At 41.3% G+C, this 15272-nt stretch overlaps 1 protein-coding gene across 6 annotated transcripts in view; it reads left to right on the top strand.

The window, feature by feature from the left end:
- ARHGAP22 (Rho GTPase activating protein 22) overlaps positions 1 to 15272 on the top strand; it is a 131415-nt gene that overhangs the window by 84205 nt on the left and 31938 nt on the right. For 4 of the 6 annotated variants that reach the window (XM_042018838.1, XM_042018843.1, XM_042018842.1 and 1 more), the window contains one exon: positions 10624 to 10800. The exons of 1 other annotated variant lie outside the window; for it this stretch is intronic. In XM_042018838.1, the coding sequence (XP_041874772.1) occupies positions 10624 to 10800 (177 nt within the window). The remainder of the gene's footprint in view (positions 1 to 10623; positions 10801 to 15272) is intronic. One more of the 6 variants, XM_042018839.1, reaches the window with a different exon arrangement.

Raw genomic sequence — 15272 nt, 5'->3', positions numbered from 1 at the left:
GTTTAGAGGACATTTTGGCAACACAGTGTAAGTGACAGTGTGCTTTACTAAGGGACTGTGAGTGCCAGTATAGTGGACAAGAGGCTGCTGACCCAGGTTTTCAGATAAAAGGATTTCCCTTTTGCCAGCTAACTGTTCTAGATGAAGACTATCAGGACAGAACATGCAGACTACAATGCCTTGCTGTTCTAGGAAGACCAGAAGAAGTTCAAGGATCTCTGTGGGAAGGATGTCACTTCACTGGAGTTTGCCCCAGTCCATGAGTACTGAGATGTACAGGCAGGAATGGTCATACCAGCTCGGAAGCTGCTGTTTGGAGGAGCTGGGCAGCAATGGCTCAGTGGCTGATTGCTTTTGTGCTGGTGAACTTTCTGCACTATGGGAGTGGAAGCTTGCACAGTAAGGCTTGAGGCAGTTCTGCTGTGCTTGATGAAAATTCTGAATAGTCACAAACCCTAAGTGGGCTTCCATGAGCAGTCTGCCTGAACTGTGGTCTCTAAGATTATACACCTGAGCTTTACTCTCTGTCCCTACAACTCAAAGGTGATTATCTCAGCTTGTCTGATGAGATGCTACCTATGTGCAGGCCTTTGGCCTATGGTGGAGACACACAGCTGTCAAGATGGGAGGCAGTGGAAGGGTACATCTGTGTGTAATAGTAGCAGTGAATGTTGCAAGACAGAAATTCCATTGGGAAATCCAGAGTCGGAGAGAAGCATTCTGTGCAAAATTCCCTTGAATTTCAGTGGGAACAAGGCCACCAGCTGAAGACATCTCTCAGGATGAGCTGCTGTTTACCTAATAGGTTTTTTATTTCTTTTTAGAATCTGATCTAAACCATCATGTTTCTGGAAAGTGAGGTTATATTAGCTAATAACTAACCACTTCAAAGGAACTTCTATGGACATTCTGATAATGCTATTAACTGGGAGGAGTTTGTTCATTGCCAGTGAGTGGACAGAATTAGAATTGATGTTTCTAAGCACTGTTCTGGTAGCAGTTCACTGACAGTTGTCCTAAAGCACAAAGAATTGAGGGCCCAGCTTTTTGCATCTGCCCAGCCTGGAGTCCTTTAGCCATCTGCAGCTGTGTTCTGAGTGGCTGCAGTGCTGGGCCCAAGGGACAGGTATGAACTTCCCATTTTTTCCCAAACAATGTTGTTGTGAGAGTGGAGAATGCTGTGTGCTACACAGTCAGGTTTAGAAGATTATTGACCACTCAATGCATAGCCAGATACAGCGAGGAGACTGCTCTAAAATTGTTAGTCTGTGCGAACTGTAACAAGGCTACAGACTTGGATCAGAATATCCCTGAGCTCTTAAGTTTGGATGTGGATCAGCAGTACTTCCATGTGCATTGTCTCATCATTAGTATTGGCAAAGGTTTCTTCAAACTTGCCAATGGCCTACACTATATATGCTTTCGCATTTCAGTCCTTTTTCTGTGTTAATGTGACAAATAGCTTCGTTTTGTGTAAAAACAAAGTCTGCAACTGTTGAGTCCTTAATGATAGTCCATTAATTTGCTGCTGCCAAAACTGTGCTTGTAAAGCTTCAGTTACTTTACTAAAGAAGATAATAATGTTCGTAATTGGTTGGCTTGAATTTCTGCAGTACCCTGTATTCAGTCTACAGAGAATCAGAGTCTTTACAGGCTCTGGCATCTGCAGCCTAAGCTTTACCAGTGGATGGTTTCTTTTCCATCCTCCTTAGTTCAATGTTCAGAGCACTATCTAAGATGGGAGACATGTAGTCCTTTAAAAATACAGTGAAGATGTCTTTGGTTTCATGGTGGATTAAGTGCAGGAGAAAGAAAAAATAGGCTTATGAGGGGCAAGGTGGAGGGGAGAAGGTGGTTGTAGAGAGATGTATTTAGAAGGCATGAACCACTTCATTCCTGTCATGGAGCAGACCTGGCAAATGTGAGCACAACAGTTCCAAAAGAATGCAGAAATTGGATATTATCTCTCCAATATGAAATTATTAAAGAAAAATAGATAAGAATTTACTATTCTGATGTTATAGTAGATAATTTCTTTTCAGAATATAAAATTTTCCTCAACTTTTGTTTTTGGTGTTAAAGATTTGAAGAAATTTATGAGAATTAGAAAATTACTTGTGGTTGCATGGTAATGCATAAAAATTATCCAGTCATTTTCATTCAGATTTTTCAAAGCATGAAGTATCATCATCTTTGGTCAGGAAGGAATTTCCTCCCTTATAATAGCATGTAAACATAACCACAGTTGGAATATATAATTTGATACATTCTTCAGAAGTGTTGAGTACTTGCTGCTTTGGGGAACCACATGGAGCCATATGGCCTGTTTTGCACAGATGAGCTACTATTTTCTGAGTCTTTCATACATACATTTGTAGCTTCTTTTTGTACCCTCAAATTAAGTTGCCTTAATTTAGATGTCTCCTGAATGTGTCTTGTAGGGACAGACATGCAGCTCCTGCCAGCTGGCCTAAATTGCCTCCTTGTGAGGGTGTGGCTTCTGCTGGCCTGAGAAAAAATTCATTTCCTCTCCTTCCAAATCAGACGTCAGTGAAATGACTCTAGGCACATAGTCCAGGCAGTTCCATGCCATCAACATAAAGGACTGTGCTCATTGTGGCTTTCTAGATATGAAATATGTTGAGGAAAGACAGTAAGGGTTAGTTTTCTGGAGTGGAAGAAAGGAGGGTAAGGGAAAGCAGCCTGCTATTGCTACAAGGCTGTCTACAGAATGTGCTGGGGGAAAAAAAATTTCTTGCTCCCCCTTGTTATCCCTGCTTTCCATCACCAGGTCATTTTCCATGAGGGGATGAAATGACTCCTCTTTGGCATCCTCCTTGCTGGCCTCCTAAACTAGCTGTGACCATGTTGGAAAGGTTTCATCTCTTCCTGCTAGCTAGTAGGAGCTGATAACAAAGTAATTGCAATGCAGCTTGCTTATAGGGATACTGTATGGTGTTGCGGGCACATTTCACAAGGCCCTGTAAAACCTCTCTGTTTGGGGAGGCAGTGTGATCATTGTTAATATCTGTTCCTTTTACAGAGCAAACTAATTGTGGGCAGAAGGTGGAGGAATTGGTACCTGAGCTGTGCTGGTACAAGGGAGATGCTGCATCCTTGAAAAAAAATGTACTTAGTTGTGTGTTGTGCCTGAGCTCATCTGAACTCTAAATATTGGGCTGCTGCAGTAGAAGTGGCCTTCCTCCATTGTGAATCCAGACAACCTAAGCTGTACTTCATGGCCACAGTGAGCAGCACATCCCAGGCAGCATAGTAGTAGTCTCTTCTCTAAAATTGCAAAGAACTGAAAACAAGGAGACACAAGGGCATGGGTATACTAGTACAATAAATATGTTTTTAATGCCAGAAGTATAACTTAAAAATGACTGCATTTTTTTTACTGATACGTCTGAAAGTTGAGACAACGGCAGACAAAGCACATTAAGGAAAAATCAGCTCAAGTAGACTCAAATATTGCAAAGCACTGAATTCATGTAAGCAGGTTTTACAAGCAGGGGTTCAAGGTGAAGTTTGTGTGTAATGCTACTTATTTTTTCTTGAAGAGTACTTGAAGTTATTTTTCTCCCTTCCTCTGGTCTTGCGTCTTCTTTTCTGCTTGCCATGGTTCCTGGAGTGTGACATCACTTACTAGCATTTGGCCTACCTGGAATATGGGTTTTGTTTATTTCCAAGGCATTGGTTTATTTGAAGTGATTGGTAGTCTTAAACAGTTCCTCAGTTTAATTAATAGATAAGTCTAGAGTAATGAGGTCACATGTGTTACCAAGAAGGGTATCTTGAGGCAGGAGAGTCAAGCTAGCCAGACACAGTTTTTATGTATAACAGGCCAAAGATTTAGTTTCATCTTCATTTCTTGCATGTAGTTTTAGTAATCCTACACTTCATCGTGACAGCTGACACAGATCACTAGCCTTAGGTTTATAAGGGTTTTCTGTAGTCCATGTACCAGTACAGAGAAGCTTTATTAGTGACTCTGTTCATGTTAAATCTTGTCAGATGTTTTTGCATAAGAAACCACACTTGTGAGGTCTGATCTCTTTGTTGGTTCATTTTTAAAGCAGTTTAATGGCTTCTGAAACCACGAAAGGTATGGGAGAGGAGAACAGATCACAGGGCTTTTGGATTGCTTAATAGATGGCAGTGGCTTTAGAGTGTTTGTCTGCTTCTGCTTTATTCTCTGGGATGAGGTCTAAGATACGGTATTGAAAAACCATTTACAGACTCACCAAAATCCTCTGCAGTGAATTTTACTTGGAAAATTTGATCAACTTCTACTTGTAACTACCATCGAATTTGGTGAATTGAAAAGAGCTTAAGGAAATTAGGCATTTATATTTGACTGAGAAGTCAATGAGATTTTAGTGCATGCTTGTAAATCCTGCCCTAAGAAACTGTGAACTGTGTCAGTTTATGCACTGAGCTTCCTCATTACAATAAAAGGTATTTAAGATTTCCCTTTCCTCATTGACACAACCAAATGGATGTTGAATGTTATAATCCCCCTAAACTCTTTCCAAACTATGGAAATGAAACACCTTTCACCTACAAACTTTCTTTAGGAAAGTTGCCATTATGTTGTCCATCGGAGATGTGACACGGTGAATGTATTTTGATTCAAAGCTTGTTTTTTTCATTCGCACTCCACACGATACTAAATTCATGTGCCTTGTTTTTTCTTAGTGTTGTATGCATTTTAAAATATGATCATGCATTTACTCAGCTCCAAATCAACTTCCAACTCATATATTCCATATATAGATTAGATGGGTGGGTGGGGATAGATGGACAGATACAAAGAAAAAATCATGGCAAGCACACATCACTGTTTACTGTTCTGCTTAATTCCTCACAAATCATACCCATACTGGAAAACCCCCAGTTTCCCTTGTTTTTATCTCACTCCTTGACTACTTCAGATTTTTCTTGCTGTTTTTTCTGTTCTCAGGAAGCCTAAATGGACCATTCCAAGATGAGTTTTGTATTCACAGAAAATTTTCCATTCTATTAAAGAATAATTCAGAAAAAAAAATAGGGAAAAAAACCCAGTGAGGTTTAAACTGATGCTAATGGCAGGTTAACCCAGGATTCAGCTGTGTTAGACAGGGTCTATCGCCAGGATTTAGGCTCTTGAAAACCTTTGGTTGGGGTGGAACGTGCTCAGGGTAGAGGTTTAGCATTAGCTGGAAGCAAAGACAAGAAGACTGAAGAAATGGAGTTAGGTTTAAAATGTATGTTCTAAGCATTCTTAATGAACTTTTGCTTACTCATTGATATTTAATTCGTCTCTTTCCATAATCCAAAGATCAAGACAGGTTTTCTTTGGTTTTTTTTTTTTTCCTGCTGTGCAAAGGAAGATTCCCCTTAACAGAGCTGCCCTTACTCTTGACAGAATTCATCTCCTCATTTTTCACCTTCTTTCATTATCAGGGAGATCTTTGAGCCCCAAATTCTGATACTCACCTCTAAGTCAATCATAAAGAGCAGGTCAGGGAAGATGAATCACTGCAATTGTTCTTTTCAGCAGTGAGTGCTAGTTTTTGTCCATTTGTCAAGATCTTTGTTGCTGCTTGTCTGCAATCAAAGGCTTCCTGTCCCTACTTGCTGTAGTACTGAGGGCAAACACGTCAGCTGGGCCTTGTGTTTCCCACCAGCCACCTTTCCCAAATCCAGCCCTGAGCTGCCGTTTGCCTCCCGCGCGCTGCAGCAGCACCTGTGCACAGCCAGCTGAATTTCACTCTCACTGAAAGTACTACAGCTACCATCCACACCAAAGCAGTGCAAACATGTAAACAAACATGTCAGTGTATACACATACACAAGTTATTGTAATTGTGTAACTTCTCAGGAGCCTCACGTAATGACAATACACAAGCACATCAGTAAGAAGAATGATGTAAGAAATGGGTGAAAGGCGAACCAGAGAGGGGGAGGTGGAAGTAAAAGAAGTTACCTAAGCAAAGAAAGAAGCTGCCAACTTCAGAACCCAACAGCAGCTTTGCTTGAGAATATGAAAGTTCCTCCTTTTACATGCAATGAGGTAGTAACATCTCCCATGGAGAAGTCCAGTCCTGTTCCCCCTGAATTTCTGTTCTGTATGGACAAAGGGGATCTAAGGCTTGGTTTCACAAGTGACTCTAAGAAGGTTAAGCTTGAGTAAATGAGGTTCAAGGCAAACAAAAAATTGAAGCTTTTCCTCACTGGAAAAAGCTGTATAAAGGCAGAGGTGCAGTCTGTCTGTTGCAGGTTCTTTGAACAGTAACACAGGGTAGGATAAGTAAATGTAACAAAATTATACCTCACACTTTTCACATTCTGGCAAATGCTTACTAGACTAAGGATGGTCAAAAAAAGAATTTTCAGTAAACAGGGCCTCAAAGAGTATATAGTGACTGCTGCTGCTGTTGCAGCACTCCATCTGAACTTTAGCAAGATTAAGTCCCAGTGGTTTTGCATTTAACCTTCCCTTTTATGGGGCATGGAGGGAAAGCTGAAAGGAGGATCATTTCGAAGGGTTAGGAGGTAAATTCTGTCATTAGCAGGTCATGGCTCCCAGGCCATATGAAATGCAGAAACCATGAGTGGAGGCACAGGAGAGCAGTTCTGCCGGCTTGAGTTAGTCTGGTGCTGGGGAGAGAGCATTTGTGCACTGCAGCCGGGGGCCTGGAGCTAAACTGTTCCCTCCAGGCAAAGATACCTACCGGGGTATGTAAAGCACCTTGACAAAGGGACCTTGGGACAGGGGCAGCAAAGCATTCAAGTCAGCTGGGACCTGCAGCCCTCTTGATGGGGAGCAACAACCAAACAAGTCTCTTAATCTTTCTAGGCTCTTACATTTACTGTATATGCTGACATGGTTGCCATCACCTTTCCCACTCTTTGAGTGGTTCAGTTTCTGTACACCTGGATGAGAGGCAAATAGAGCTGCCAGCTTGCTTCATACAGATGAAATCCAGTCCATCTTGTCCAGCATACGCAGGAAGCCTGCAGCAGGTAACTGAATACAGGATCCCCTGGTCATAGGCTAATGCTAAAGCAAATGGACTGTTCATCCCCATAGTTAAGCCTCCTGTTCCTGCCACATCTTTTGAGACACTTGCACTCTGTTTGTGTTTGCAGACAGTTTTATTTTGTCTCTGGTCTGGAGATGAAAGTAGCTTTGAGCGAAAGGACTGGAATGTCTGCCTATAGCAATCCTGAGCTACACAGGGTTTGTCTCTGAGGCCCAGTCTTGTTTATATGGAAGCTTGATTAAAGATGAGTGGGAAATTCTGTTCAAGGGTATGAAAAACCCTTGTCTGTGTTTAAAATTGTTAACAGAGTGTTCTTTCCTGTCATGGTGCTGAGTAGCAGACACCATCTTTGATTCACACAATGGAAGTACAGCTTGAGTGCTTCAGGGTTAAGAGTTCAACATCAACCATAGTAAGGGCTGAAGCTCCCTTAGTGGCAGAGAGGAGGTGGAATTCAGTAGCTGGATATGAACTTCATCCTGCTGTGAGAGGCAAAGCTAAAATTTTGTCTCCAAGTGTTTCTGGACAGGAAGCTTTGAAATTGTTTTCCTGAAACAATTCCTAAAGTCTAGTGTGTTTGATTTGATACAGTGTTGTGTTTCCAATTCAAACCTGAAATCCAGGACAAGATCCTGTTTTGAGTCTGAGCCTATAAAAGAAATAATGTGAATTTCAGGTAAAATTCTAGATTTCTAAGAAGTTTCTTGTGACATTGTTTCCTTGGGCTGTTTGTTTGTTTGGGGAGGTTGTTGGATTTTTTGTTTGTTTTTTTTTAAAAAGATCTAGGTGTTTGAATTCAGCTGTTTCTCATTCTTGTAACTACCAAGACTCAAAAGCTGTTGAATGTCACAACAATGTAGAGAGATGTGTCTGAACTCTGCCTTTTAGTCACCCATAATTTTTCTGCTTGGTGCCTCAAGGATGTAGTAACAGGAACCAGCCAAGTGTACAAAGAAATATGAGTAATGAAATGAATAAAATGTTATTAAAAAAGAAAAACGTTTACAGGTGGATCTACATGCTCTGCCACTGCATAGTCACATCATACTAGCATAAGAAGCAATTCTGAAGTGCATTCTTATTTCTAAGCTGGCTTTTGTGTGTGGAGTTGCCTTAATTTTCTTGTACTTACATGTCTAGTCACTACTGACTCTCCCACAGGCAGATTGTAGGGTCATGACCTTGCTCCTATTTCAAGTTTCAGTGGGGAAAGCCAAACGTGGAGGAACTATATGTAGTCATTGGCAGAATCTCAGGTCTAGTGTGTACAGAAATCTTTTTTTCCCCATCCAGTTTTTACAGACTCAAATAGAAGTATACATGGGGTTTTTTCCCCTAAATGCTTGCATGACAGCTGTCTGTGAAGGTTTAGAAAGCAGCTGGCTGGTCAAAAATAACATCTTAGGGGGAAGGGGACTTGCAGTCAGGTCCCTGTGGTACAGTGATTCTTTGGGAAAATGCTGATGCCAGTTTTGCAGAAGCCCAGTAGGTGATCTTCATGCTCTGCTTATTGTGCTTCTTATGGCAATCTTTGTATGGATTGGTGCAGCTAATTCCACTATTTACAGCTTGTGATTAATTCTAAGACAAGCTTCTGGTCTCTTCTTGCCCTTCATGCCTTGAGTGGGCAAGGGCTCAGCTGGTACCTTTAAACTTAAGAACAAGATGTATTTTTACCTTGACCAAACTGTTTGCTGGTGGTGGGACCCATAAAGTAAATGTCTTTTTGAGTCTGTTTCATTTCTTTGAAGAATGATGGCCTAGCTTGAGCTCAGGCCATCTATCTGCCAAATACTACATCCTGAAACCCATTTCTGATGTGTATTGAGGGCTGTGGAAAGCCTCTTTTTTTAAGTCGTATTTCCTATAAAATATTTGATCGTGAGAAAGGGCATGTCAGTATGTGTGCTGGGTAAGGTACAAGAATTAGACTTCACTACCTCTGCTTTCACCATGAGGCTGAGTATGTTGGTAAAAAGATTTAGGCAGTGACAGGAATTTCACAGACTGCGCTTTCCTGCTCTGACAGTTCTGTATGCAAAGGATGAAGTATGTCATCCTTGCAGTGCAGAATTGCAGGACATTGATCTGTTTAGATGCCTGCATCCTAGCCTTGAGCTAGAGAGCTGTTCTCTTCATATACCTTAAGGAATATGAATAATTCAGTAAATTAAAAAATGGGAGACTGTCCAAGAGGATGGTGTGAGGAAAAAAGCAGAATTTGGGCACATGTGGGGAAAAAGCATCATGGCTTTTGTTTCTTAAGCTGCATGACTAGTCCCTGGCTGTTGTTTCTCCTCTTTACTGAAAGACTGCCTCAGTTTCCCAGTTTAGTGAATTGCTTCTCAGAGAGCTACCAAATACTTCTCCATGCATCTCATTTTACCACTTCTGCTTTGTAAATCAATAAACGTTCCATGAGTGTGTCAAGGCAAGAACACAATTAATAGCAAGAAAAAGTACTTCCTTGGCTTGCAGGCATCTCCCAGCTTGCTTCTTTCCCCAGATTAGCAAGGATTTAAGCAGCACATGTTCTGTGTATGCTAAATCATCTCTGTAGAAGCCACAGCATACCATCATCCTGCTCTTATCTCTGAATTCCACGGACAGGCAATCTCAGCTTCTCAGCACAGGCTGGCAGGTTTAGCTTGCCAGTAGGTGCTGAAAGCCATGTAAGCATGGAAACAGCAGTGACACAACGGCTCAGATGTTATCTCTGTAGCAAAGCCAAAGGCAGTTTCCATGGTTATGGAAAAGCTCCAGGCTGCTGGGGATGCAGCTGCTGTACTGGACAGGATCAGTAGCCTTTTCATACAGAGACTGTTCTAATAAAGCTTTTATGTGTTTGTGTGGCACTCACTAGGTTGTGTCCAGCTCTGGAACATAAAATGAAGGGTGAGGGGAAGCTGTAAATTGGCTGGAGTGAGTACTGACCTAAAAATGAAACAGGAAAAGAGGGTCAAAATGTTTCACATCTTGGAGTATCCACAAGGGACAGTTTTTTATGACAGCTTGAGTGAATTTGATATTCTGGTCAGTGCTTTTCTGACATGTTGTGCACCAACATTAATAGCTCCTGAAGTTCTTACAAGTGGAAGAGTCAGAATCACATCCCCAGCTCTTAACTTTCTTCTGAATTGGATCTCTATTGAGACTATAAATATCCCAGAAACTTGGGGAAAGTGGATGTCCTTGTGACTTCTACATCTGGAGCATTTTCAAATGTCTTGCATTTCACTTGGTCCCCCTTTTGGGTAAAAATCTCTCAATATCTCAGCACAGGCATGTGGAATTAATTTTTTACTTTTCCTATAGGGTCTTACAGCCTGTGCTTTTGCTTTTCTTATTGCTGAGACAGCAGATACAACTTTTCCAGGTTTCCCACACTGGAAATGCACGTTTTGCACTTCTGCTTTGATCTTCTATCAACCTGTGCTCTGTGGGTGATGCAGCACATCAGTAGGAGCTGGCTGTAAAACTGCTCAATTAAAATAATAATTTTATTATTTTGACCCTGATTTTTAGTGGTTTTAAATGTTGATTGCTCTCTTCTGAACTAGATACTAAAAGAGATTTATATTCTGCCTTTCAGGTGGTGCAGGGGACCGGGAAAAGATGCCTGTCAATCATGAGGCTTTCCTGCTCATGGCTAATTCCCAGAATGAAGTGGAAGATTGGGTGAAAGCCATCCGACGGGTTATATGGGCTCCATTTGGTGGAGGTATTGCAAATAGCTCACATGCACATAAATTAAAACATTTGCCTCAAGGTAAAACATATTCTTGTGATACTAGGATATGTGTAACACTGTAAAATCACTGAGATGTCTAGATAAGCTCTTGATTGTCTGAAGTGTTTTGAAGCAAGGGATGGGGTTGATTTTTCTTTCTCTTGCCAGGGGATGGACAGGAATGAAAGGGGAGTGCACATCCAGACTGCATAACTGTCTCAGTCAGAAATGGGTGGTGATAACAGACATACCACTATTGTCACTATTCAGTTTTTTACAGCAAATTATTCTGTGGACCTTATGGGGAGGAAAGATTTCCCCAGTTATCTCAATTTTCTTCCATAAAGGCAGATGCCCATCTCAAACATTTGTACAGCCAGAGACAACAAAACTTTCGATCTTAGTTAAGTTAATGTAGGGCCCAGTTGAGAAGGCAAAGCTTCCACTGGCTTCAATGGGGTGTAGCTTGAGGAAGAACAGGCTCAGGCTGAGTGAACACCTGTAGGGTAATACAGCTGTTGACAATCCCTGTAGTTAAAATGAACAAAACATCCAGCCTTCAGTGTTGATATTATACCACAATCTTCAAATTCTCAAGTCAGCAGATTAGATAGGAGTTGTTTTTGTGGTTTAGCACAGAACAAGGATTCACAGATGTTTTCTTATGGGTTCAGTGTTGGTGACAGCAGCTACTGCCTTGGTACTGGAAACTGGGCTTTGAAGTGACTTGTGTACTACTGATGGAGTTCATGCAAATAGTGGTATCGTATGCAGATAGTGCTGTCAACCTCTTTTGAGAGGTACAGATAAAAAAGTGCCAGATAAGGGCTAGGTAATACAATTACTTTTGCTGAAATGAAGTTACTGGTTTTCCTGGATCTACGGGGGAAAAAAGTGACCTTGATGCACAAGAAGATCCAGTGTTTGTTAGTCACTTTTACCTGAGGCTTTTTTTTTTTTTTTTTTGATGGGGATGTTTTTTTTTGATGGGGATGTTTTGTTTTAAGTGCCTTTTGAAATTTGGAGTCTATGTGTAGCAGCATTTGGTTTGCATGGAGGAGAGACAATCTCTACTGATGCAATTTTTCCAAGGTCCTTCTGTCGCTTAGCAGAGAGGGTGTAGGTACAAAAGTTAGCTTGTAACCTGATCTGAGAGGTTGCATGTGATGCTGTTGTGCTGTGGACAGAAAAAGCCCTCTACTTTCTAGTAGAAAACTGATCCACCATAATTTCTCCTCAAACATGAGGATGTGCTTGTTTTGCTTCCCTTCTGAATTCCAGTCTACATTGAAGGGTCTTTTAGACTGAGCTCAGTGCAGGTCCTCCATTGGAAATCTCAGAATTTCAGAGCTGGTATTTCTGTGGCCATTTGTAGTAGACCTTATGGTGTGTATTTTATAACTTTGCAATGTGCATTTGGGAAATACTGTGAGGAAAAAGGAGACATTCATTCATGACAAATGGTGCACTCTCTAGTAATAGCCATCTTTCGGGCAGTGTACTGTCAGCACTGCTGGTATCAGTGCAAATTTGGCTTCATGTTTTGCTTGTGTTTTTGTCAGTCTCTTGAAGTAGTTTCAAAACAAACATCTTTAAGTATTAAAATAATAAATAATTAAAAATCATAATATTTTAAAAACAAAAACACGAGAATGGCATAAAGGTAGTGATGGATTTCCCTTTTTTTTTGTTTGTTTGTTTCTTTATGGGGCTAGTATTGTCCTAATTAATTGGCTAAGTTTCTTTACCTTTGAATTTCTCTGCAAAGTGGTCAGATAACATTTTTGTCTTTTCTTTAAATGAGGCAGATTCTCTTATTCTTCCATTCATTCCAGGAACTGGAACTTTATGAAGCACCAAAGAATGTGGAACCAAGGCAGCACAGGGGAGATTACAGCAGTGCAGGGGGGAATACGGCAGCTTCTGTTTGTTGCTATTTTCACATGCTGCAGACTTGATCTGGTTCAGTGATCAAAGTCAGTAAAGGCAGCTTTGGCTGTTGCTGGGAGCTGGCTTAAGCACTGTAGAAGAGAAGCACAGGCATTTGCAGAGTTGGAAAGAATTGCAATTGTGTATATATTTTTTCTCTTTCTGTGGATAAAAACTGCCCAAGAACATGGGCACATGCTGGGCAGTCAGTCTAGCCTGAGCTCTCTGCCCTAATACACAAATGTATTAGCCTAAAGCTAGCTTGACTATGCCTGCTTTGTAGTCCAGGCTGCAAGAGCAGATCTTTGTGCCGTGGTCACTTTTCTGAGCTGGTGAAGTGACAGCTGCTGTCAGGAGTGGTCTTCTACCCCTGGCAACCATGTGGTCCCAGCACGCTTCATTCTGCTAATACTGGTTATGAGTTGTGCAGTAGAAAATGACCTGGCAGGAAAAAAAAGGGGGGGGGGATTTTTGTAGGTAGATTGATGCCTTGGCCCTGCTAACCATGCAGCTGCAACACTAGTAATTCCAGCCCAGTGAGGGCAATGGGGAGATGTGAGGGGGTGTGGAAGAGGGCAGGCTTGTTCATTCTAACTGCAACCCACACGTAAATTGGCTTAAAGAAACCATGGAGCTGCACCCTCAGTTTCTTTGCACTTCACAAAGAATATATAGGAATGTCAATAACTGGGAAACAGTAAAGATATTCAAACCATTGTTCCCCAATGGTTTTAAGCCAGTTTGGGGAAATGATCAAACCTACCCCTTCTCCATCAAAATCAGAGCAGGACAGTTTCCCTGAGTGAAATTCCAGCTTAACTCAAATGTGGGAGGACAATAAACATAGCTGTCTCTGTTTTAATTGAATAATTCGAACTCTGCTTTGCCACCACCGCTAATTTGAGAGCCAAGTCTTATCTATCAACACTTTTTAATATATTAAGCTAAAGGGAGGAATTAAAAAGCAGGCTTCATTATTAATATGCAAATATTCAGCCCTGGAGAAGGTTGATATGGTGTAAAAATGAATTATGCCAAGATAAAAGGGAAGGCTTAACCACACTTTAATCTTTGCTGATGTATTGAAGAAACATAAATAAAAAAAGGTTGAGGGTACCTTCTTGCGTGTTGATGCGGGCACATGAACTGTGCTTAAAGGTGAACAGCAAAGGCTTCTTAAAATAAAACAGAAAACTCCCCAAAGCTGCTGAGGATCACAATTTACTAATAGAAGACACAGTCAGGTTTAAAAGCCATATGGAATGTGTTCTTTGAAATACACTTCAAATGTGGCCTTAAAATAAAATCCTAGAGTTCCGAAGTCTTTTGAAGAAGAGCTGTCTTGTTTATAGGGAAAATAATCTCTTAACAAGTTTCCTTGAGTTTCAGGTTCCTGAATTCTTGAGTCTAGTACATCTCATTCAGAGCAGAAGATTTTTTAAACTGAGATTTGAGAGTACTCCATATATTTTGATTGTCTTTCAGAAAGAAGTTTGTCACAGTGACTTGATAAAAGTGAGTTTTGGAGCACATTCTGACAGAGGGTGATTGAAACTGTTTTCTATGATCCTTCTTATCTCTGTGACAAATTTTGCTCCAAGTTTACACCACTGAAAGCTTATCTAGAGAAGTCCCTCTGTGTCCTACAGTCCTGCCATTCAGCGGCTGCTCCTTAATGTGAAGTGCTTGTAGCAGTGCCACAGTGCTAAATCAAAGGGTTTCTGGCCACAGGCTTGGGTGAGAGTGACCTTGTCCTTGCCCTCCCAAACTGGCTGTGTTGAAAGTGTTTGGTGTAGCTGGGGGAGAGAGGAGATCTTAGACTGTACCCATGTAGTGGGACTGTACTTCTAGTCTGAGGAGGTGCAGCCTCCCAGAAATTCCTTTTCATGTGCCCACCTCTCAGTTGGCATGCCTTCCTCATGTCTGTCTTGCATCAGCTGGAAAACAGGGTTTGACTAGGACTACATTTCTGGCCATGAGATACAAAACCTCAGCTTTTTGGTGCCTGAGTTGCATGCCAAGTGGCATAACTCTCTCACAGCTCAGCACACAACCAGCACAGCATGGAGACAGAATCATTCTGTGTTAATCTTGATTTATGTTTGTGTTTGTTTTCTTCTGTTTATGTATTCTGTCTTGCCATGAGCAGTTCCTCGCTTCTCTGCCAGAAATACATGTCTCAGCCCCTTTCTTTCTCCATTACTTTATCCTAATTTCTCCTCCTCTTCATCCCAAGCTTTCATCAAGCTTGTGATGGAGGGGAGGTGAAGCAGTTGGAAGGGATGTGTTTCCTTTAGGCAAACATGAAGGGCTTTAGCCCTATGACAAAGTAATTGTGTTGCAAGAGCTTCATGAGTAGTTTCTCTGCTCAGGAGGAATAGTCGCTGTTAAACTGGTGGGGTCTGAAGAAGTGCCCATTGAAGAAGCTCTTCTACTGTCATTAATTCCAGACATCTTTCCCATAGAGATAAACCATGATGTGTGGATTCTTTCTTCTTCTGCCAGCAAACAGTGCAGAGAATGGGCTTTTTTGGGAACCAGGGCCCTGTGCAGTTATGCCTTTTATTAGGGGAGAGTTACAA

Source organism: Corvus kubaryi, unplaced genomic scaffold (genome assembly GCF_017639235.1).
Source record: "Corvus kubaryi isolate FWS band 111438036 unplaced genomic scaffold, C.kubaryi_AGA036_p1.0 138, whole genome shotgun sequence".
Lineage (NCBI taxonomy): Eukaryota > Metazoa > Chordata > Aves > Passeriformes > Corvidae > Corvus > Corvus kubaryi.
This window is presented reverse-complemented; position numbering and strand designations above follow the sequence as displayed.